Genomic DNA, 24,296 nt, shown 5'->3' with positions numbered 1-24,296 from the left:
GGACTCGATCCCAGAACCCCGAGATCACGCCCTGAGCCAAGGGCAGATGCTCAACCACTGAGCCACCCAGGCGCCCCAATACCCCCTCTTTAAAATGAATAATAATGTAGCTGTAATATGACAAAGTATCCTATTATATGTAGAGCAAACCCAAGCCCTGTATGTTGCCTATAGATGAGAACTATTACCCATTACTTAAAATTCTCCAGGAAGAGCCTTATGACTATAACAAAAAATGAAATTCTGATCCAAGTTACAATAAGGATGAACCTTCAAAACATCACGCTAAGTGAAAAAAGCTAATCACAAAAGACCAGACATCATAGGACTCCACTTATTTGAAGTGTTCTGAATAAGGAAATCTACAGACAAAAAGTAGTTTGGGGGTCACCTAGGGCTAGCAGACCAGGAGGACATAAGGAAGGGACTGCTAGGGTTTGGGGTCTCTTCTGAAAATGTTCTAAAACTGTGGTGATGGTTGCACAATTCTGCAAACATAGTAAAAACCAATGAGCTGTATGCTTTAAAAAAAAAAAAAAAAAAAAGGCATTATGACCCAGCAGTTCCATTATGTCTACCAAATGTTTTCTCAACTAAGACCAACCACCCACCAAGATTCACTGGCTTTCTTTAAAGAAAACAAAACCAAAAAAAAAAAAAAAAAAAAACCCCAAAACCCAAAGGCCTTTCTGAAAAAAGTTTCCATATGGGCCAAAACCAGCAGAAACTCTGCAATTCCAGGAACAGAGAGTAAAGCTTTGGACTCCAAATGAAAGCAATCCTAAGTATCTAAAAATAACTTAAGAAATTGTAGAGCAATTATATATAAACTAGACAATGTAGGTCATTATTGTCTAAGGTATACATTTTTAAGAGTCTATAAACAGAATTACTAAGTGCTAAAATGATGAATTTTTTTTAAAACTTCCTTGGCAGCTCACAAGCATGCACTCTACTCCAGCCCACTACACAGGATATCAAAAAAGGACAGCCAGCTCTAAGTGTTGTTCTGAACTGACACTCATCACTACTCCTATGGACTCTGAGCATCCTGTTACTGGTGTTCTACAGGCAGCTGTGGTGCCCTTGAAAGTCTGGACTGGTAATCAGAGGCTTCTACTCTAATTTTAGCTCTGTGTGACCTCTGGCACATGAGCCTCTGTGCAGCTGGATTTTGCTCATCTGCAAAAACAGATGCCATTGTTATAATTCAACAAAAAGTTCATAAGGCAAAAAAGAGATACTCCCTTCAATCAACCTACAGGGTTGCTGTGAATATCCAATGCAGTAAGGTAATAACAGATCGACTGCAGATAATAACTACTAAATATTTAATGACCTGAATCTCTGATGATAAACATTTTTCCTTTCCTCTTCAGTAAGCAACGAGGAAAAGTAAGCTTTGTAATACCTCAAGCAAAGTCCCACAGGCAGAGCCTGAAGAGGCTTTAAGTGGTTTGCTGCCCATGTCTACTTGTGTTTTCTTAGAGATGATCGTAATGCTCATCACAAGCTGCTCCTCAGTTTAATGAGACAGATATTAAATCAACTCTCAGCCTTCAACTAGCTAATTCAATCAGAAGGTTGCAAGTGCTCTCTTACCTACAAAGCAGGATTACATTGGTTACCTACTCATGTTTACAGATCATAAGCCTGATTTCAGGCATCTGGATAGACTGCTGTTGACTGCTATAGTTATGACTCTTGGGAAAGCATCTGAAATCACAAGTTTATCAAAAAGGGCTGGGTTGCACACATACCCTTAGGCCGCTGTCTGCCCTGGTTGCAATGCAGCTAGACAAGGAGCAGCCCCCCACCCCTACCTGCCACAGCATGCTTGTGTTCATCCTCCAGACCTTCCTACTAGGGTCTGAAAAGAGAATTTTCTACTTGCCTCAACTGTCTCAGCACTAGTAAGACTAGAATTCAAGATGATTCTAAAAGGGAGTACATCAGTCCTATCTCCCAAAATGCATTTCAGAGGAATACATTTAAATGCTTTCAGAAAAACCTCCAGGAAAAAAGGTCTCCCTAATAAGGAGTGCAAAGTGTAAATATACCACAATAGCTGCATAGGTCTCAAAGAGTTCCAGAGGACTATGGTTTTACCTTTGAATTAACTGCTACAAATGGTGATTTACAAATCTAAACTCTGCCCCTAATAGAGAACCATGGTTGCTCTCTTTCCCTCAAATGTCTATTAATAGTTAGAGACGTGATAAATAAGGACTCGGTAGGCATTCACTCTCCAGGGAAATCACAGAAAAAAGGAAGGGCACTCCACACTTTAAAAGTGCCAACCCTACCTTTAGGAAAGAGTTCTCAATGCTATCTCCCACGTCTAGTGTGCAGATAACAGAAATACAAGGTTTGCTCCCCAAAAGCTAAAAGCGCAAGTTATGCATTAAGAAAACCCTGTGGGAGTATAAATCGGTACAGCCACTTGGGAAACCTGTCAGACAGTAGGACTCAGGACCTGGCAATGTTATGTTTACCCAAAGACATGTCCAAGAATGTAGCAGTGTTATTCAAAACGGCCAACAATTAGAAACAGAAATGCTCATCAACTATAGAATGAATAAACTGCGGTATTTTATACAGGTAAAACTACGCAGCCCCAATTTTTAAAATCACTGCCACATAAGAGCATGGCTGAATGTCACAGATTCGGCAAAAAGGACACTCGCAAATGAAAATATACTGTATGTTCCCATTTGTATAAGGTTCAAAAATCAGCAAAACGAATCTGTAGTGAGAAGGATAACCTTTTGTGGGTACCAAATGGGAGGGCTAGGAGGACTTGCCCAGATGCTGGACATTTTTGGTATCTGGGCAACAAGTAGTGCATCCACGTGCAAATATTATCAGCCTATACAATTAAGACTTGTGCCCTTTACTGTTAATGCAAGTTATACCTCAAAAAAGAAAACTCTACTGTTTTTTTTTTAATTCAAAAGTGATTTATCCACTTTATGGGATAATAGGCCACATAAATAATAGTGTGCCAGAAGAACAGACCAGAAGGAAGACTGTTCTGCAGTTTCTCCCTGTGCAACAGGCAAGTCATTCATTCATCAAACATTTACAGGTTGCCCATTTCATGACAAAAAGCTCACATAGGTATATTAAGTCAAAAAGCACTGAGATTAAAAGTGCAACTTACTAGGTAAGATGTAACAATTTTAAGTCTGTATGCACCTAGCAACAAAATCTCAAAATACGTACAATAAGATCTAACAGAGCTACACAGAAATACATAATTGAGAAAGCGTAGGACTAGAAGAGGCATCCACAAAACAGGAAATCCAAATAGTCAATATACAATGAAAAGGACACTTAACTTCATCAGTAATCAGGGAGATGCATATGGGAATCAATTAGCTCTCACTCTACTGGATAGGCAAAAAAATAAAAAGCCTTGTATATACCAAGTTTGTCAAACTGTGTAGGAACAAGAAGTCTTACACAACACTGTTGCTAGGAGTATAAACTGTATCAACTTCTTCTGAAAAGTCTGGCATTATTTAGTGAAGTCACAATGCAGCAATTGTATTCCCAGGAATAAATCCCAGAAAAACTTAGACTTTTAATCACATGTCATATACAAGAAAGTTCATTACAGTAATGTTCAAAAAAGCCTCAAACTGGAAACCACCCAAGTGTCCATCACCATGGATTGGATAATTGTGGTAGTAATACAGTAAAATATTATGCAACAATGAAAATGAATGAACTAAAATTCATGAACTACACATAACATGGATGAATCTCACAAATATTGAGCAACATAGCAAACTCACAAAAAATACATAGAAACTGATTTAGAGGAAGTTAAAAAATGAACAAAATTAAACTTAAGGGCATATACATAGATGGTAACACTTTTTTTTTTCAACACAGCAAGAGAGTGTTCCAAAAATCAGAACCGTTACACCTAGAGGGGAGGAAAGGAGATATAATCAGGGTGAGGCACATGAGACTAGGGGTAAATATTCTATTTCTTAACCTAGGGGATAGATGTATGACTGTTTTATTGTTTTTCTTAAAAATGTAGGTATGTGCCTTATAATAGCTCTCTATATGTATTAATGAATTTCACATGAAAACATTATTAATTACAAAGGAGGACAATCCCTTCTCCTTGCTTTTCCTCTTCCTACCAAATAAAACATGAACCTAACAGCTCAAGCTCAGAGCAGCTATCCTGGACCAGAAGGGGATGCACCATGTGTGTGGAGCCTAGGAATGGCCGTATCAGCCAGGAAGGGTCTACTCTGGGTTTCTCTTACTTTAGAGAAATTCATTTCTACCTTTTAAAAATCTCTATTACTTTAGTTTTTCTCTTCTTTACAGCCAAACCTAACCCTATTGGATATGTTCGGTGATCTGGACAAATGAAACACTTCCCACAATTAAAGCTGTCCAACAATGGAAAGAACTCCCTGAGAAAGCATTCTGCACCCACCCCTGGCAGAGCATGGTGGAAAGGATTTCCACACAGCAAGGGAAGTTGGGCTGCAGGATTTCTAAAAGCCCTTCAGGCAATTAAGATTCTAAGGCTACTCCTGGAAAAAAGCAGCTCCATCCAGCCTTGCCAAAGCCGTGGCAACGCTTTGCCTCTGAATCTATCCTTCTGTTATCAGTGAGAACATTCCTTTTCTAGAACATTCCATGTTCTATCTGTTCTTCAAGATTCTGCTAACAAGCTACCTTTTCCTATGTGCCTTTCAGAACCAACCTGACCTCAACTTTAGCATGCTGGCTATGCTCCCTTGGCTCCTCCAGATCCTCCACCCAACCTTCTCCACTTCTCTGTGCCTCACAGGCCTGCGTTCTATGAATTAAATCACCCAGGCCCTTACTTATCCTCTGGTTTCCAGTTGGGTTTGGCAGATGAAAGGCTCCAGCATTAGATCAGAGGGTGGGAAAAGAAAGAGTCTGAGCTATGTATCCCCCTTGATTCCCTTCCTGCTAGGCTCCCAGTTAGCAGTGGCAGCATTTCTATAGGTTACTCTCTCCTCCAGCTAAACTTCCAAGGTTCCATAAGCTACTCCCTCTTTGCCCCTTCAGGCCTAAGAATGATAATAGCTCTTAGCCCTGAGGTGTCTCACCACCCTTACAGGTCTCTTAACTCTGCCCAGCTTTGTAAATAGTCTTTTATCTTCTCAATCACACTACTGGTGGGTGCCAGGAGATAACTGATAGGTCCAACCAACTCTTCAGCCTGCACTATTCCATCTTCCCAGATGCCTATTTCCCCTCACCCCCTAGCATGGTTTTTCTCTCAGTAATTGTGTTCTGTATGTTTCTTTATACAGACTGATTCACTAAAAATCAATTCCCTATGGAAAATTCTTAATCCCAAAACGATTCCCAGTTCTGCCACCAATGTGTACAAACTGTATATAACAGTATATTGGGCAAAGCCTAATTAAGAAAGCAAATGTTACTAAAAATTTCCTGACACACAGACTGCAAAGCCAAGCCAAATACTGGGATTTGAGGTTTATCTATTTATAACCCCTCCTTCCTTTAGACTGATGGCTAGAGAAATTATTAAACTGGTTATTATCATTTTGCTTTACTAGTAAGACTGGAACAGTGCCAAATATAGTGCTCATCTCACAAGGGCCATACAAATGGTCAATAAAATTTTAAAGGTCCTACCAGTTCCCATGAATTTTCCCTTCCTTCTAGACAATCTTACAAAAAAGACACCAGATTCAAATACTAGAAATGAGCTTTTAGTGTCCATCTTTTGGTTTATTGCTCAAATCCCAGCTGACATTCAGAAAGAAAGCATGCCTGATAAAGATTTGAGGCTCAAAGATAAAGCTCTAAGATCTGGAAAGATTCCATTTTGAACCTAACAGACAAAACTGAGACAGGCTTACTGTTTCCAAATCAAGAGTGCTGCAGAAATATTGCAAAGGAAAGCATTTCTTAAGCTTCTACTGTGTTACAGAAGATTATGCTGCATACCGTCCAATATATACATTCCAAAGCAGCAGGACTTGATCCATGGGCAAAATAACCCCAAGTAATACTGTAACAGACCCACTAAACTCAAAAAAAAAAAAAAAAAAGGCTCATTCTCCCACCCATATGAAAGCAAGGGCTACCCAGATGCTATGACCTATTTTAAGGAACCCTAGACCAGGGTTTCTCAACCCAAGCACTACTGACTTTTAGGCCACATAATTCTTGGTGGTGGAGGGCTGTGTGCATAGTAGGACATTGAGTTGCAGCATTCCTGACCTCTAGCACTCAAGTATGACAACCAAAAATGTCTCCAGACATTACCAAATGTTCCTGGGGAGCAAAATCACAGTTAAGAACCTTGACCCTAGATAAACTATCACTCAAACCCCACCCAGCACTACCATGGAGTGTATGATTCACCAGGTGGGAAAAGAGAAAAGCCACCCAAAGCAGTAGACTTAGCTTTATAAAGTACCCTGCTCTTAAATGCTGTCTTTGACAACTTACAAAGTGACACCATTCCCTAGCAAAGTGAATGGTTGCCAAAGTGGAGAGTTAACTGCTAAAAAAAAATTTTCAGACTTGAAATCCTTCTGAAAGCATCGCAAGTCTCCAACTAACACTCTTACCTTTTTTATTCTCGAGACACAGGTGGACAGTATTACAGTTCATGACATGAGTGAGCAAATGGAAAAAGCCAGGCAAACCACCCTTATCAAACGAGGGCAAAGCTAAGGGCTGGATGGCACTGAAGACAGACAGCCCAAGCTCTGTGGTCTGGAATTTGAGGCTTGTTATGTACAGACTCCAGTTCATCTTCATGCATTAGTGTCACAGTACCCTGTCCACACAAGTAGTTTCCAACCCTATCAAACTCAATGACCTCTTTTTAGAATATTTTATATGCCCCTTTATCATTCTGAAACAGAATTCAAAGACTACCTCTATGAGCATAATTTTTAAAATTTCAAAATGATGCCCTAATTTCTAAGTAAGAGAAAATAAATGAAAAGACCTGGAAAATAAAACATACTTTCAGGCAAGACCATACTAGAAAACAAAAGGACCCCCACAGCCGTGCTTCCAAAGTGGCCCCTCAGAGGGCAGAACTATTCCACCCCACCGCCCCACTCCACACAAACCCTCTCCCATCAGTCACAAAGCTCAGCAACCTCTGTCTCTTAAGGACAATGTGGCCCAGAGACAGCATCACAGAGCAGGTAAGAAGGAGGGATTTGAAGTCAGACCAGTCGTAGTAAAAACTCGGCTCCACCACCTCATAGCTGCGGTACCCTCCTTAAGCCTGGTTTTTCACCCACAAAAGGAGGATGCCAGCATATTTTTCAAAGGGTTTTTGTGAAAATTAAATGAACATGTAGCATATCTATTTCTTGCACCTAACATGTGAAATCTGCTCAATGACTGTTAGCTATTAGACTTATATTATTATTCTTGGATCCACCTTGGATTGTGTCCTAGCTTATGCCCATTGTATTCCCCCAGCAGAAAGGATGGATGACAGGATATCCATTCATCAGAGATGCTCTAAAAAGGATTCACATACAACACAAGTAAGAAGTTGCATCATACAGCCGCTAAGATTGCTTCTACTTCTGAGGCTCTACAATACACTGCCTTGCATGGAGATAGCTTTTATTAACTGAAGTCCTTTCTTCCCAGTTAGAGGGCCCAGAATATGATGTCTCACACTTCATACAAAGTAGCTAAAGAATGCAGATAATGATGGTTTACTGCACCCCCCCCCCCCCCCCCCCGCGACAACCTGGGCCTGGCCACTAGTTCTTTACCATTTGGCCTCAAAGAGCACAGCACGGGCACAGAAGGGATGACAACTTCTCCAGAAAAGCTCCTCAAGAAATATGTTCAGTATCCTCAGATCCTGAGTATTCTTGAGAGCCAGTCATTATCTGTGAATTAATTCCTTACACCAACAAGCAAATCAACAACCTAAATATTCTAGATCATCAAATGAAGAAATGAAAAGTAATGGTGGTGGCTACAGAAATACTTCAAAACAGGGATCCCTGGGTGGCGCAGAGGTTTGGCGCCTGCCTTTGGCCCGGGGCGCGATCCTGGAGACCCGGGATCGAATCCCATGTCGGGCTCCTGGTGCATGGAGCTTGCTTCTCCCTCTGCCTGTGTCTCTGCCTCTGTCTCTCTCTCTCTCTCTCTCTCTGTGACTATCATAAATAAATAAAGAAAAAAAAATATTTAAAGAAATACTTCAAAACAAAACGGATACCCAAGGTAATATTCTGAATAAAAAAAGCACTGACTGGTCAGACTGTTTAAGAGAGCCCACAGGCCCAAGAAGTCCCAAGCACATCTCTGGGTATGAAGGTGTAGCCTACTTACACCCAAGACGGAAACCTTAACTTACACAAACATACTGATCTGTAAGAGGAAAAACAAATTGCCAATTGTTACAAATCATTCTGCATTGGCCCACTTAGGTGGTTATTTCTGAGTAGTGTAATTATTGGGGGTTGTTTCCTTTTGTTTATGTATAGTTCTCAATTTTTCTAACACATGGTTCCTGAAATAAGAATTTAAAATCACATAAGGCTATTTATCATCTCTACTGACAATCCATGAAATTTGAGGCAAGAGGCTATTTTAAGCGAACTCTTTATCAGGATCTGTGAATAAGCAAAGTATTTACCTAGGTCTCAAAAGTCATCCTTGCTCTCTGCCTCAGAACAGAACTTAGTTTCCTTCTTTATCCCTCCCACACACCTTATAGGTTTTGCCACCACAGAAAGTCAGCACTGGGTATAAGAAACCCCCAGGTTTTTTTTACTAGGTTGGTTTTTTGGGTTTTGTTTTGTTTTGTTTTTCAATTTCCCAGTGACCACTACCAGCTCTCTGGGGTAGTGAGATAAGGAGAGGGACAAAAACTGTTCTGAAATCAATGTTTTTGTACAAAGAGACATGAGACTCAGAGAAAATCAGCTTATTAAAAACAAAATGCTCTTTTTCAAGATAGCATTGGAAAGCCATGAGCTCCCTGCAATACTCACAATGAAGAGCCTCTATGGAATCATAAATGCTCCAAGAATAAAACCTCATTTTGGTAAACACTCATTTGGCAATGCTATTCTCCTTGCTCAGATGATAGTAATAATAATAATAATAATAATAATAATAATAATAATAATAATAATAAAAACTGCACAAAAAGATCTGGAGAGAAAAAAGTGTCTTCCAAAGCAGGCATATTCTTCAGCGTAACCAAAGAGCTTAAATTCAAATGAGTTTAACTCCACAAGCATTTGCTAAGCACTTACTATACACAGAGCACCATGACAGTTGTTTATTCATCTTTCAACAAATAATGACATGATGACTGCTTTCTGAGGAATCGTAACTCTAGTCTGGGAGGCAAACACTTATAAACGAATAAATGGAAGCCCCAGGCAAAATTTAATAGAAGTTTTTAAACTGTTCTGGAAGTATGGGAAGGGAAAGATTAAAATCAACTGCAAGAATTCTGTAAAAGATTCTTCATATCCATTCAATATAAATATACTCATGTATTTAGTACAGTCATTTAGCCATCCCAACCAGTAACCCCGAAATTAAAAGGCAGCAGAAACGCTCAGCGACCAGAAGCAAGCATCAGAAGTGAGATCTACAAGCTCAGATCCTTTGATCTAAAAATAAAACTCAAGAGACGAGCTCCTCATCTTGGGGGCGGGGTGGGGGGTGGGGTGGGGGGGGATGTTTGGGAAAGACTCACCAACATCAGAAGGTCCGTACCGGGCATCGTCCTCCCTCGGCCGTGCTCGCGGCGCCTCCCCTCTGCAAAAGGGAACCGGGTTTGTTTACTTCCAAAGCTTTAAACCGTCTCCCGGCCCGCCTAGAGTCCCGGCAGCAGTCTAGAAATGGTTCTCTCCCTCCTTTGAGAGCTCCGATTTCACTCGCAGCTAGGGCGCCCCGCCCCCAGCACCCGAGCCGCCCAATCAGGGCCCTGCTGCACCCTGCTCCCCTCCCACGGCTGACCCGACGAATCCGGACCCAGCCTCCCGCCCAGCGAGCCCCCCAGGTGGACGCCCGGGGAAGCGCCCCGCCCGCCGCCACCTCCGCGCGCAGCCCGGGGAGCCCGGCCCCGCAGCGCAGCCCGGCGGAGCATCCGACGCCCCGAGGAGCCCGGCCCCGCAGAGCAGCCCGGCAGAGCATCGGACGCCCCGGGAGCCCGGCCCCGCAGCGCAGCCCAGCGGAGCATCGGACGCCCCGGGAGCCCGGCCCCGCAGCGCAGCCCAGCGGAGCATCCGACGCCCCGGGAGCCCGGCCCCGCAGAGCAGCCCGGCAGAGCATCGGACGCCCCGGGGAGCCCGGCCCCGCAGAGCAGCCCAGCGGAGCATCGGACGCCCCGGGAGCCCGGCCCCGCAGCGCAGCCCAGCGGAGCATCCGACGCCCCGGGAGCCCGGCCCCGCAGAGCAGCCCGGCAGAGCATCGGACGCCCCGGGGAGCCCGGCCCCGCAGCGCAGCTGGACGGAGGATCGGACGCCCCCGGAGCCCGGCCCCGCAGCGCAGCCCAGCGGAGCATCCGACGCCCTAAGGAGCCCGGCCCCGCAGCGCAGCCCGGCGTTGGATAGGACGCCCCGAGGAGCCCGGCCCCGCAGCGCAGGCGGACGGAGGATCGGACGCCCCGGGAGCCCGGCCCGCAGCGCAGGCGGGCCGAGGATCGACGCCCCGGGCGGCCCGGCCCCGCCCCGTGGCCCCCACCCGCAGCCCTTCCTCCCTTCGCAGGCATCAGCGCATCCCGGCGGCCCCGTCCGCTCCCACCGCGCGGAGCGGCCCCGGCGCCCTCCCGCACCGGTCGCCGGCTCCCGCCCCTCCCCCGCGCCGCCCTCCCAGCCCGCGGGGCTCGGCGCGCCCACCCCAGCCCGCGCCCCCGGCCGCCCGCCCGCCCCCCGCCCACCCCGGAGCCCTCCGCCCCAGCCCGACCTTCCCCCTTCCGGAGCCGCGGCGGCCCCCGCCTCTGCCCTGCCCCGAGTCCGCCGCCCCGCTCCTTCTCCCCGCAGCCTCTCCCTGTCGCCGGCCCGGCTCCTCCTCTCCACGCGACCGACTCGCGGGCGGCGGAGCGCGGGCTCCCCCTGCAGCCGCCGCCGCCGAGATTGGAGGTCCCACCGCCCGCGGGCCCGCCCGCCCCGCCCCGCCCCGCCCCGCCCCGCCCCGCCCCTCCCGGAAATGGCTCCCCGGCCCCGGCGTGCGCGGCCCCGGCGTCGAGCGCGCGCACGCTCCGGCCTGAGGCGGGCCGGGGAAGGGGCGGGGCGGGGGCGGGGCGGGGGCGGGGCCTTCCCTCCGGGCCCCACCGCGCGTGCGCGCCGCCTGCTGGCCGGGCCGGGGGCCGGCACCTGGGGAGCCCTCCGGGGAGGGTGGAGCCGCCCCCCTCCCTGTCAGGTAGCCCCAGCTCCCCCCTCAGGTTGCACTTTATAGAAACCAACTTAGGGTCACGCTCGGTCCCTTGGAGCCCTTGAGGGACTCAGCCTGCGGAGCACCGCACACACTGAGCCAGAGCGGCCGCTCAGGACGGGTCTTCTCTAGAGAGACCTTTGAGATTTTAACAGGTGACTGAGCCTTGCCCCTTCTCTCTTTCCTGGGGATTTCCTCGAGGTCAATAATGCCAGAAGAAAATCTACACGAAAAGCCCCTAAATGGAATTCACCCTCCCCATCCTCCCCTTCCCCCCTCGGACATGATGAACAGGACCGAGGTGTTGGGCAAAAAAAATTGTTACCCATATTACTTTATTCTCATGAGCAATGTTGGGAAGCATCTAATATTCGAGGGGAAATGCCCCCCAGGACCACAGATGTCACCCTTTATTTTCAGATGAAATAGTTAAACCTCAAATACGTTTTTCATGACTTGCCTGGAGAATACTAATTCAGCAGAAGCAAAGTTCCCCGGAGCACAGTTACACGGAACTGATCAGTGATCAGCACGCGGTGTTTTGTTTTTTTTTTTTTTCCAACAGATTTAAAAATGACACCCAGATGGAATCTTGAAATCTTAACAAAGATGACCCTAATGACGGTACCCAGTTCCATCCCCTTGCAAATGCTGTCAGTGTCATCGCTGCCATCATTACCCCCAACCAGTGCTTTCAGGATGAAATCCCTTGTTAGCACAACAGCCCTCCTCTGCACACCCCCTCAGCACTTCCTGACCTCCCAGCCAGGATGGCGAAGACCCTGAAAGAGTCAAGCAGGTTGTGTCTGGGCTTCCCCACCCCACTGGAAGCCCCAGACATCTCTGCCACTCAGAGCTCCTGAATCAGGCGCTGACACCCCCAGACCCTGACCCCTCTTGCGGCTATCCCCCAGCAGGCATCCATTCTGTGTGGAAGGGTCAGAAGAGGTTCTCGGGCTTCCAGCCAATGTCCACTCATCAAGAGTTACTTCAGAATTCTAGGAATGATCTCCTCCACTCTGCTCTTCCCACTTCCACCCCCTCTGCTTTATTTCTTCTTCAGATCCTAGGGTCTGACGTCTCCTTCTTAGCTACCACCTCCCATCCTTTCAAGTTAAATCTCTGTGCCAGCTGATCGCAGGACAGGGTCCATCTCTGATTCTTGCCTACACTTCTGTGGTACAACTTCACTGCTCCTCATGCTCACCAGGCAGTCTGCTCATTTTTCCCAGGTGGACCAACCAATTCAACTATATTGACTAATCCTTATTGTTGTGGACTAAATGTTTGTCTGCCCCCCACCCCCACCACCAAATTTGTATGTTGAAGCCCTACCCCCTAGTGTGATGGTAGGGCCTCTGGAAAGTCATTAGGTTTAGATGAGAGCATGAGGACAGAAATCCCATAATAGGATAAGTGTCTTTTTAAGAAAAGGAAGAGACCAGAGCTCCCTTTCTCTCTCTCTCTCTCTCTCTCTCTCTCTCTCTCTCTCCACTCACACACAAAGAGGAGGTCATGTGAGCACACCATGAAGTGGCAACAGTTTGCAAGCTGGAAAGAAGAATCTTCCTTAAAACCTGAACCTGCCAGCAGCTTTATCTTGTGTTTTGTTATAACAGCCCAAGCTGACTAAGAAACTTTCTTTGCCAAGAACAACACGAGGTACCTTTACATCCAAAGCTCTCTTTAGGTCCTAACTTGCCCAGATCAGGTGATTCTCATTACCCCCTAACTTATAAATCAGGGCACCAAGGCCCAGAGAAAGTGAAGATCATTCTAAAGACGCACAGAAGATTGAGGTGGAGTTTGAATAGAAAATTAAGGTTTGGGACACCTGGGTGGCTTGGTCAGCTAGACATCTGCCTTCAGCTCAGGTCATGATCCAGGGGTCTTGGGATCCAGCCCCACATCGGGCTCCCTGCTCAGCAGGGAGGCTTTTTCTCCCTCTCATCCGTGCTCATGCTCACTCTTGAGCACTCTCTCTCTCTCTCAAATAAATAATCTTTTTTAAAAAGTGAAGGCTTCAGATTTTGTAGGGAGAACCTAAAGTATGCTGGTTGATTTATTAAACTCAAAGAATGTTAGAGGTAGAGAAGGCTTCTATTATTTGCCAGCTGAACCCCATAGTATATGCATAAAGAAATTGAGGCCCAGAAAGGAACATGATTCTTGGCAGTTCCTGGCAAAGCCCAGAGGGTGTGTGTGTGTGTGTGTGTGTGTGTGTGAGAGAGAGAGAGAGAGAGAGAGAGAGAGAAAGAAAGAAAGAGAGATACAGAAATACAGAGAGACACTTCAGGCCCCCTGCTTCTTGGTCCACTCCCCCCTCCCTAACGACAGAGTAAGATCAGGAATTTACACAAGAAGCATCAAGTAGAAAGTGGACAGTGATAAAAGATGGATGGGGATTCAGGGAGATAATTTCAGCCTTCACAGGGGAATCACATTTTACCAACATGGAACAAAATCCCCACAGCCTCTTGGTCTTAGGAGTCCTATAGCTATATTGGTGGTCCCTTGGGAGAAAGCTAGAGCTGAGAACAAAGGAGCTAGAAATAAAAGAATTATACTGCAGAGGGAAGAGAGATATGAAAAAGCAAGAAGCATTGGCTAAGGAGGGGACATAAGCCAACCTCCTTCCCCTCTCCCCACCTCAGACACTCCTGCAGTAGGGGCTTCAGAAGAAGAGGCTGAGGGCACCTGGGTGGCTCAGTGGTTGAGCATCTGCCTTTGGCTCAGGTCGTGATTCCGGGGTTCAGCATTGGGCTCCCCATGGGGAGCCTGCTTCTCCCTCTGCCTATGTCTCTGCCTCTCTGTGTGTGTCTCTCATGAATAAATAAATAAAATTAAAAAAAAAAAAAGAAGGAGAGGCTGAGCTGGCTAGTGGGAGGTTGAGGTGGGGTTGCCTGGGGCTTCTATACCCAGAGTGTGACCTCCCCAGGGGCCGCACTGGCATCACCCAGAAGCTTACTAGAAATGCAGGTTCTTGGAGCCCCCACTCCAGATGATGAATCTGAATCTACATTTCCACAAGGTCCCCGGGTGATGTACGTGCGTGATAAAGTTTGAGAAGTGCTTCCCTGGACACCCTGCTTACAGAGAGAACACAGTGTTTTTATTAGGAATATGTGTTTGCTTGGGATGATTTAGGGAGGTTGATGACTCTTTAGGGAGCTGAAGAAAACTAATGTTCCCCAGGTTGGCCTCTGGTGCCTTCCAGGATAACAAAACACTGGGAAGGACTGGAAATATCTATAGAGAACCGGTGAGGGACTGCAATTTGTGCTGATGACAGAGGGCTTGGGGTGGCAGGGGCCAGGGTGAGAAGGAATATGGTCTGGGATTTTTTTTTTCTCCCTACATGGTTTCTTTTACAATTCATGCCAGCAAATCTGGTCCTGCTTAAAATGGCAGCTGTCCATGGCCAAGTCAGCAACACCCCTCCCTCCATCCAGGAGCATACACGCCCCTCTCTAAAATCAGGAATGTGCTACCCACACCTCCTTTCCTGTCTCTGACACCTCCCCACCCAACTGAGGACTGTCTGTGGAATCTCACCTTGAGACAGGGCTGTGGGCAGATGTTCTTGCAGCTCTGAGCCCCTCCTGGAAAGGAATGGCCACAGGAAAGCCCCCTGCAGGAACTCTGTTCATAGAGCCTAAAATGCCTTCCCCACGGAGAGGCAGGAAACCAGCCAACAGCAACAGGTTGGGATGACGCAACAGGACTGGCCTTGACAAGGTGAGCTAAGGGCCAGCCAGACGTGGGAGCACCTGAGCCAGGGAGCATGTGCCCAGAGATTGCCACCCGGGATAGACAGCAAGGTGCACTGGCTCAGTGAGGTATGTGTCCCAGGTGCCAATTCAGCCAAAAGTCAGAGTGGCCGAACTCTGAGAAACAAGGGTCATTTCCTAAGGAAGCCCACTTTTTCCTGAGGAAGCCACCCATTGCTGGCCAGACGGCACAATCACTGCTAGCAAAGCATCAAAACCAGAGTGACTGCTTAGCAGAAGCCAAATAAATACACACTTCCTTGCAGAAGGAAACCAGCTGCGGCCTGTGGTGACCAGAACAGCTTTGAAGGCAGACAGACACACTGGCCTCTACTCAGAGGTCACTGCATGGCTCTGGACAAGTCAGCCTGATGGCCTGAGCCTGGGCTTCCTTGGTTGTAAAACAAAGGTGGCTAGCATCTACCGCAGGGCTACGGTGTCCCTCAGGAGGCAGACACATGTACCCAGCACAAGGCCAGGCCTACAGGAGGCACTCCAGAACATGAGTCTAATGTGTTCCACGCATGTCTAGGATGAGTTCAGGGAAGTTTCCAATCAGCGCTCTGTGACTGGCTCAACCAAGCCCAGCCCCCTGCCTCGGTCTGGCTTCATTCCTCATCAGGACCTGATCCTGACAGTTGGTCAGTCTTTCTAACATGTCCCTGGCCCCATAGGGCACTCTGAGCCTTTTCAAGGCTTGTCCAAGAACCTCAGATCTACTATGGTCCTCCTGCAGGTTTTATTGTTTATAGATCGGTACATTCCAAACCAACCAGACCCAAGACTCCCTATTTATGGGAGTTACAAAATATATTTTTTATAAACAGGGGATATACCTACCTGTACATATAATTCTTTTGCAAAGCAGCACAGTGTTCTAACCTTAAAAGTGAAATCCAGGGCAATAAAATCATACAGACGTCGGAAGATGCATGAACTTACAATGGGTAACTATGTTTTTAAGAGGAAACAATAATTATTTGAATATTGCTTTCACTTTTTTTCCTGACATTTGAAAAAAAAAGGGCTAAATTAGGATCCTGATATAATTATGTACAATCATTACAAACTGAAAAGTTACAAACGCAGACCAGTATGGAGGTGTCACCTTGGTGACTCAATTACTACGTAAGCAGCATTGTCCTGGTTATATGATTTTTCCGCAATGGTAGAGTAAGAGTTGTAAAGTTTCAAACAAAGTAAGTCAACTTACATGCAACTTTCCATATGGTGATTGCACTCCAGGAAGCATGTATAATAAAACCATGTTTTTAAAGAAATGCACTTGTTATATGAAAGTCAACTTGAGGGATGCCTGGCTAGCTCGGTGGTTGAACATCTGCCTTGGCTTAGGGCATGATCCTGGGGTCCTGGGATCAAGTCCCACATTGGGCTCCCCACAAGGAGCCTGCTTCTCCCTCTGCCTCTCTCTCTGTGTCTCTCATGAATAAATAAATAAAATCTTTAAAAAAAAAAAAAGGAAAGTCAAATTGAGGGGTGCCTGACTGATACAGTTGGGTAAGTATCTACTTGGTTTTGGTTCAGGTCATGATCTCAGGGTTGTGATCTCAGTGTCATGAGATGGTGACCCACAGCAGGCTCCACACTCAGCATGGAGTCTGCTTGAGACTCTCTCTCTCTCCCTCTACCCCTCCCCTTCCCACTCTCTCAAATAAATCAATACATCTTAAAAAAAAAAAGAAAAGAAAGAAAGAAAGAAAGAAAGAAAGAAAGAAAGAAAGAAAGAAAGAAGAAAGAATGTCAAAATTTTGGCTCATGTGACCATGATCTGGTTTTCTACCTACATGAATGTTCTAGCAAGATGTTATTAAAAAGTTGTGCAGGACTCAGGGGCAATTCTTCACTGTGAGGGGCTGGCCTTGCAATGTCTGCAGAGCAAGATTGGCAAATGCCAGGGGAATTAACCTCATCATGTGAAAACCAAAATTTTTTAAAATTTTTGGGATGTGCCCTTGGGAGCAGAGCCATCCCACTAAGACCTGCTGCTGTGGCTTGATAACAAGAATGCACATGAGTGTGGGCCTCATTTTAGTATCTACAGCTGAGTATCTGCAAACTGGAAGGGACCTGAGCACCAACCAGGCCCAGCCTTCCCAGGTAGCCCTGCATATCAGCATCTCCAAGAACCTTTGCAGAATCTGCATGTCAGGGCTTTCCTGCAGACCCAGTGGATGAGGGGTGGGGCCCAGACATCTGTATTTCAAACACAGGTAAGTGTTGCCAAGTTCTATCCATTCTCATCAGTTTCTATGCATTGGTCCCACAGCTAGTGGAGACTGAACCTAGAGTTCCTGACACCTCAGCTCCAGAAGCCCAGGTTCAGGAATTATAGTGAAATCTATGGGTTCTTGTGCCAACTTTGTTACTCACGCACTGTGTGGCCTCAGGTAAACCATTTACCCTCTCTGGGTCTCAATATCCACACCTCAAAATTGGATAGGAAGGTGAAGCCGCTCTCCAACTCTGTCAGTCTAGAATTCTCTATGCCTCACTTGGGTGATACTTCCCAGAAGCCTTTGTTTGTAAACTCCACCTCAATGCCCAGGGTGGCCAGGCCTCCCCCACCAGTGTTGACACAGATGCAATGCAATGAAGAGGCCCAGGTAATATAAGTCCCGTGTAAACAGAGGACCAAGGGGGTAATTATGAACCTTGGCCTGTGGTTACTTCTTGCCTGGCCCTGCAGAACCAGTTCCCAGGCTGACTCACTCCAGGGAGCTTTGTATATATCCTGAGCTCAGGGGTCAGGGGATGAAGAGAAAACATCCATCTCCACAAGCAAATGAAAACCTTGGTCTTTAAAAATGGAATTACTTTTCTCTAGGAGGTTTTATAAAAACCAAGGGCAGTCATTCTCCATGGTCAGGGGAGTTGAGCTGGCTGAGGGATCAAGGACAGCTTGAGCTGAGTGCAGAGGAGTTAACCATGCCGAGAGTGTTCTAGCTGAGGGTGCTGTATGTACCAAGGCCGAGTGGCAGGAGCAGAAAGGGGTGCAGGTCCATAGGGACCATTGTGCAGCACAGGTGCACAGAATGTATATGCCTTCAGGGGCCCAAGTAGGTGATGTGACTGCCTCAGGCTCATTCATTATATCATTCATTCATTCATTCAATACTAGGTTGCTATATCCCACATGGGAGATGTATCATTGAACAAAACAAAGATCCCTTCCCTAAAACAACTTGCATTCTAGCAGAAGGAGTCAGACAAACAAACACAATAAATAAACTACAATGGTACACTAGAAAGTGCCAAGGACTAAGGGAAAAAGGCAGTCTGGGAAACAGAAAGTGTGGGGCATGGGGTAAGGTGTCATTGGTGTTACATTTAGATAGAATGGTAGAGTAGGCCCAACGTTTCAATTTTTCAAGGAAAGTTATAAATCCAGACTTTTTGGTAAAATCTCTCAATATTAAAATTGTGATGTCCTAGAGGCCTGCTGGAATCAGTGATTACTTTCTTCTCTTTGCTAGGACTCCTTTAGTGCTTTATGTCAAACAATGCAAATAGTTTCAGTGCCCCAAGAGATGGAGCCCACTCAAAGGGCTTGTCACTGCCCCAAAGAAGCAACATTCAGAGACTACCCATGAGCTTTTCCTTTTTTTCAGATGCCCAAGCTATTCTGATCTCCCTGTTTCTTAGGGAAGACACAGGAGGTGCCCACAGCCTGCCTCTTGCCCAACCTCTGTTGGGGAGACTGTCAATCCAGAGGGGAATGATGTGCTGTGCTAACACTCAAGCACACTCTTGATCTCTTCTAGGTGCTAGGAGACAAATGCAGCATATAGATCACTCTTTATCCTCAGTTAGGAACAGGAAATAACAAGCCAGCATGAATTCTGGACAGAAAGAGCTCAAAAATCTTGTAGGACTATGTTGTTTTCTTACACCAATTTCCATAATTCATCTTGTGACCATGATGTAACCTGCTGAATGGCTGCTGTGTGTTAATTCCATCTCCGCCAACCCCATGCCCCCAAGAGAGAGAGAAAAAAATCTGCAGTTGTACGGTGATTGTCAAGAGACCTAAAAGGACATAAAGGGGAATATGACCAAGGAACTTCCAGAACTTTGAGCGACTTATTCAATTGTTTTGAAGTTTTGTCTCTTAATTGAAATATATCCTATCTACAGATAAGTCCACAAATCAAAGACTAAGTTTTGATGAATCTTCAGGGAGTGAACATCAGTGTTCAGCACTCATATTAAAACACAGAGCATTGCTGAGGTGCATAGCTGCCTCAGTCGATGAAGTATGTGACTCTTGATTTCGGAGTTTGGACACAGACATGTATGGGGAGAATGCCCTAGAAGATAAAGACAGAGGTTGAGATGATGCTTTTCCAAGCCAAACAACGCCAAGGATTGCCAGCAAAGTACCAGTCTAGGGGAGAGCCATGGGACAGATTCTTCCTCACAGTATTCAGAAGGAGTCAGTCCTGCTGACAGCTTGATCTCAGGTTTCTAGTCTCCAGGACTGTGAGACAATACATTTCTGTTGATCAAGCCACCCAGGTTATGGTCCTTTGTTATAGCAGCCCCTGCAAATTAATACACTGAGATTCCCAAACTCATTCTAACCTTCAGTAGGTTGACACAGGAGGAATGGGAAGGGCAGGGTGACCTGTCCATTCCTAGTAGCCTCATGCTCCCTCTGAGCCAAGTGTCAAAGCAGTGATTAGAGTGGGGAAGCTCCCAGTGGCCCTGGAGACCAGGGCTAATCCTGAAGCTAATCCTTGAGGTGACTGCTATATTTAATTTTGGAGCACAAACCAATACCTGCTACTTTGGAATACCTTTCCTTAGGAGCCACTACAAAAGGAAACCACTCACAGGGACATAGTTCAAATGCCCATCCTTTCTATCCACCTTTTCATGTATTTCAAGAATTGCAAATATTGAAACTATTTCCGTTGGCTGCACATTCAAACATCTAACTCACGGCTCCTTGGTTATCACATCATCGTAGACCCAATTAAACTCATTTCATTTGACTATTCTTGCAAGTCTCTACAAACCATTCCCCTCCCTTAAAGCAAGTTATTTATAGCTAGTAGACCTACTCCCCACCTGAGCTGTCCCCCTCCAGGGAAGCCTAACAAAGTTTCTAGTTGGGAACAGAAGGCCCTGAGGGTATTGCCCAATGTTGTCTCAGGACACAACCTTAAAACCATAAAAACAAGTCAACACTAAGGCCTACTGGCAGAGAATCAGTTACAGGATATGCAGGAACAAGGGTCGGCAGAGTTTGCCTGGGTTATATCCCAGACCATGTGGAAACCACTTACCTGGTAAGTCTTCCATAAATGGCAACCCATAGCAATAATCATCTTTCAATAGATGTACTGATGTATCTGTGAATTAGATAACATCTGGATAAGATGACCTCTGAGGGAAGACGCCATACAAAGTTCAGTTAACAGAATACTTTTCTTCAACTTGACCCCACAGTGTCCCTTATTATCATCAGCCTCTGCCTCTCTCTGCCTTCATCTCCCCCATTTCTGCCTCACACTGAGACCTTATTTCCCAGGCATAGAGTGACCATATTGTCTGTTATCCAATATGAGATACTTCTGAGATGGACGACATATTAAGTTTTCTGAAACATAGGGTACAAACTGGACTGTTTTACCCCATCTCGGACTTCTGGTCTCCTTAGCCACGTGAAATTAGAGTTCCTGTAACCTGCCATGCACTCTTGAATCCCCAGACTTTTGCACATGCTCTCCTCTTCTGGTCTACTTGGAGCACATTCCATAACCCACTCTTCTGCGGAGCCTTCTGCAAGACTCCTAGGTGGGCTTGGGCTTTCCTTCCCCTGTGTCTTCACTGTCCCCAGGATGTATCACATTCTGTCTTTCTTTCCCTGGCTCCCCACAAGACCTGTAGCCTCTTGAGGACAGGTATTATATATTTTCACCTTTGTGTTTTCTATTCCATGTTGCAGGTACACAATATGTGTCTAATCAATGATTTTTGTAATAAGCCTGGAGAAGAGGTTGATGTGTCCACCAACTTCAACTGTCTAAAGGGTTGTGATTACAAAGAGGACCTAGACTTGACTTATGAGACCATGAGGGAAGGACAAGAATACTGACAGCCTCAAGGAAATATATTTCAGCTCAATATTAAGAAGAACTTTCTAGCCAATAGGCCTACACAAAATCAACAGGCAGCTTTGAACAGTAGAGAGCTCCTTGCCACTAGGACTGTTTTGTTGACAGATACTAGTATATACTTGGTAGGAATTTTGAGGTAAGGATTCGGGTGTGTAGTGAGTGAATGGCCTGGATAACTACCTTATACTCTGATTCATGCATCCATTCATTCATGAGTATTTACTGGGCACCTGGCATTGCTCCAGGAGCTCAATGAATTAGCACAGAACAAACACACCCACGTAACCACCATGCAGAGTGAGAGCAGAGCCTATGCTAGCTGATGCACAAGGCAGATTCCGCCTCCCACCTGTCAGAGCTTTGCAGAAGAGAGACACGCAATCGTGTGAATTACGGGGTGTCAAAAGAGAGCATGAGGGGACAACTGGGGCTCTCTGGGAGTCAGAGAGATATTTAACTTGAGCAAGGATGAATGGGAGGAAGCTTGTGTGGTTCCATGACCTTAGACTTTTCTAGAGAGCTCAGGCTTCTCCCCTCTTCTGTGATGCCTGCTCTTCCAGTTGGGTGACCTTCCTGAGTGCTGGCTTAGACCAGTCTATACCCGTCAGTTCCAGAGCTCAGATTTCTGCTCAGCTGACAGGTAACCAGGTAACTTTGATCATCCCAGGGGAGCCATGTGTGGTCTTTAGTCATGCCCTTTCTTTCGTTCTCTCTTTTCTAAAAGACCACCAGAAGGCTAGGCACACAGACTTTGGGACAATAGAGGCACTGGCCATGCCATGACAGGTGAACCCCCGGAGCCTGGCAGGCTCTCCACTTTCAGGGCAGCCATCAAAGCACCCAGTGGTCCTGGCCACAATCCTGAACTCTGTGTACAAAGAAGAAAAGACATAGCAGGTGAGCCAAGAGGCATGGGATCACAGGATTTTCTCCTGCACTATTGGGGGATAGCACTAAGATAACATAGCAGCTATTCATGAAATGCTCACATGACTTGGGCAAACAATAATAATAATAATAAAAATATCATGCCTCAAGCTATGCAATGGGCCAGGCACCCTGCTGGGTGATTATATACGTATTATCTTACTTAAGCATCAGACAGCCCCATAAGGGGCAGAATTATTATTATCTTTACTTTACAGAAGAGGAAACTGAGGCCAAGAAGTTGTCAAAACTTATCTGAGATCACATAGCTAGGGAATGGCAGGTCCAAGGGTCTACAGAGCCTATGCTTCTGGCCTCTGTTGTGTTGACCTTGCGTGGAGATAAATGAAAGCCCAACAAAGCAGAGTGGATCAAAATGAGCTCTCTTGTTTGAAGTCCAAAAGTAGGTGAGTAAGCCCTCAGCAGAGTAGAAGTTTAGCAGAAGAAAGATCTAAAACTGAGTTCACAGCATATACAAAGTCAAAGAAAAATAACAAACCAGAAAAAAAGGTCTTCTTACTCATGTTACAAAGGGATAACCTCTCTAATATGTAAATGCATATATTCAATTAAGAAGAATTAACAAACAGAAAACGTGGATAAAAGATATGAACAGGAATTGCAAGAAACATACTCAAATTGCACTTAAGCATAGGAAAAGATGCTCCACCTGACTGAAGAAATGCAAATTGGGGTACCTGGGTGGCTCAGTGGTTGAGCAGCTGCCTTCAGCTCAGGTCGTGATCCTGGAGTCCTGGGATCACATAGGGAGCCTGCTTCTCCCTCTGCCAACGTCTCCGCCTCTGTGTGTCTCTCGTGAATAAATAAGTAAAATATTTTTTAAAAAAGAAATGTAAATTAAAGCCAAATGAAGGTAGCATGGGTCTCCCACAAACTTGAAGAACGTGTGGGATGCAGCTATTATGGCCTTAAAGGTAGAATATATTTGAAAAGAAGGAAACAGAAAGTCAATGACTTAAGTACCCCATCAAGAAATTATAAAAAGAACACAAATTAGACCCAAAGAAAGTAGAAGAAATTAAAGAGGGCCAAATCTAAAAAATTTGTTCTTTGAGAAAAAAAAACTGATAAAAATAATAACCCTTGACAGGATTGATCAAGGAAGAGAGAGAGAACAAATCCAGTCCAATCTCTGGAATGAAACGAGAGTATCACCATAGTTCCTAGAGACAATACAAAGATACGACCCACACTATAAACTTGAAAATGTCAATGTTCTGGAGAAATTCCTCTAAAAACACCATAGATGCCAACACCAAAATGACAGTAATGTTAGAATTATCTGATGAAGATTTTATAGCAGTCATGATAAAAAAAAAATGTTTCAATGAGCAATTAGGAACACGCTTGAGATAAGTGAGGGGAAAAAATAGAAAGCTTTAGCAAAGATATAGAAGCTATAAAGAACGAAATGGAAATTTTAGAAATATTTGCAACACTTGTAATTTAGGATTTCTCTGATCATTAATTTCCCCATCTCTAGGGTTAAATGAGATAACATATCTAAAAGGATTGGCACAGTGCCTGGCACATAGCAAGTGCTCCATAAAATTTTATATTGCTGCTCTTGTAACAGAGGCATCCAAGCAGGAGGACCAAACTCTGATGCATTTCCAGGCAGACAGACCCTCCTGCCTTGAACACTCCATAAGGAAGATGTCAGAAGGGTTTGCTTAGCAATTAGGTTATCAACCTTACAAACCAGTATTGAAGGCATTCCCTAAGGTACTCCTTTCACCCTCACAGCGGCAACCTGTATGCAGTGCCCATGCTGGGTTCTGAAGAATACAATGGAAGGGATAAGAGGTACAATCAGAAGGGGAAGATGGACTTTAGTTTCAGTGGCAACAGCTCACATGATGGGAAACCCCCCAAGAGTTTGCTGGAAGCAGCAGGAAGGGACAGGGCAGAAAGAAAGAAAGCTTTCTCTTCTTTCAAACACGGTATTGTTTACCATAATAGCAGCCAGGATTCCCAGAAGCAAGGGAGAGGGGGCTTGCAGAATGGTTTCAAC

At 45.6% G+C, this 24,296-nt stretch overlaps 1 protein-coding gene across 4 annotated transcripts in view; it reads right to left on the bottom strand.

Moving 5' to 3' along the window:
* Window positions 1-15,086, bottom strand: part of SGPL1 (sphingosine-1-phosphate lyase 1) — a 56,357-nt gene extending 41,271 nt beyond the window's left edge. The window contains exons 1-2 of one of the 4 annotated variants that reach the window (XM_072823473.1): window positions 14,977-15,086; window positions 9,743-9,804 (exon numbers count right to left, since the gene is read on the bottom strand). In XM_072823473.1, the coding sequence (XP_072679574.1) occupies window positions 9,743-9,804; window positions 14,977-15,071 (157 nt within the window). In that variant the 5' untranslated portion in view covers window positions 15,072-15,086. Of the gene's footprint in view, window positions 1-9,742; window positions 9,937-10,953; window positions 11,089-14,976 lie in introns of those variants that run through there. The other 3 variants (XM_072823476.1, XM_072823475.1, XM_072823474.1) reach the window with 3 other exon arrangements.
* Window positions 15,087-24,296: the final 9,210 nt, after the last annotated feature.

This window comes from Canis lupus, chromosome 4 (assembly GCF_048164855.1).
Source record: "Canis lupus baileyi chromosome 4, mCanLup2.hap1, whole genome shotgun sequence".
Taxonomy (NCBI): domain Eukaryota; kingdom Metazoa; phylum Chordata; class Mammalia; order Carnivora; family Canidae; genus Canis; species Canis lupus.
This window is presented reverse-complemented; position numbering and strand designations above follow the sequence as displayed.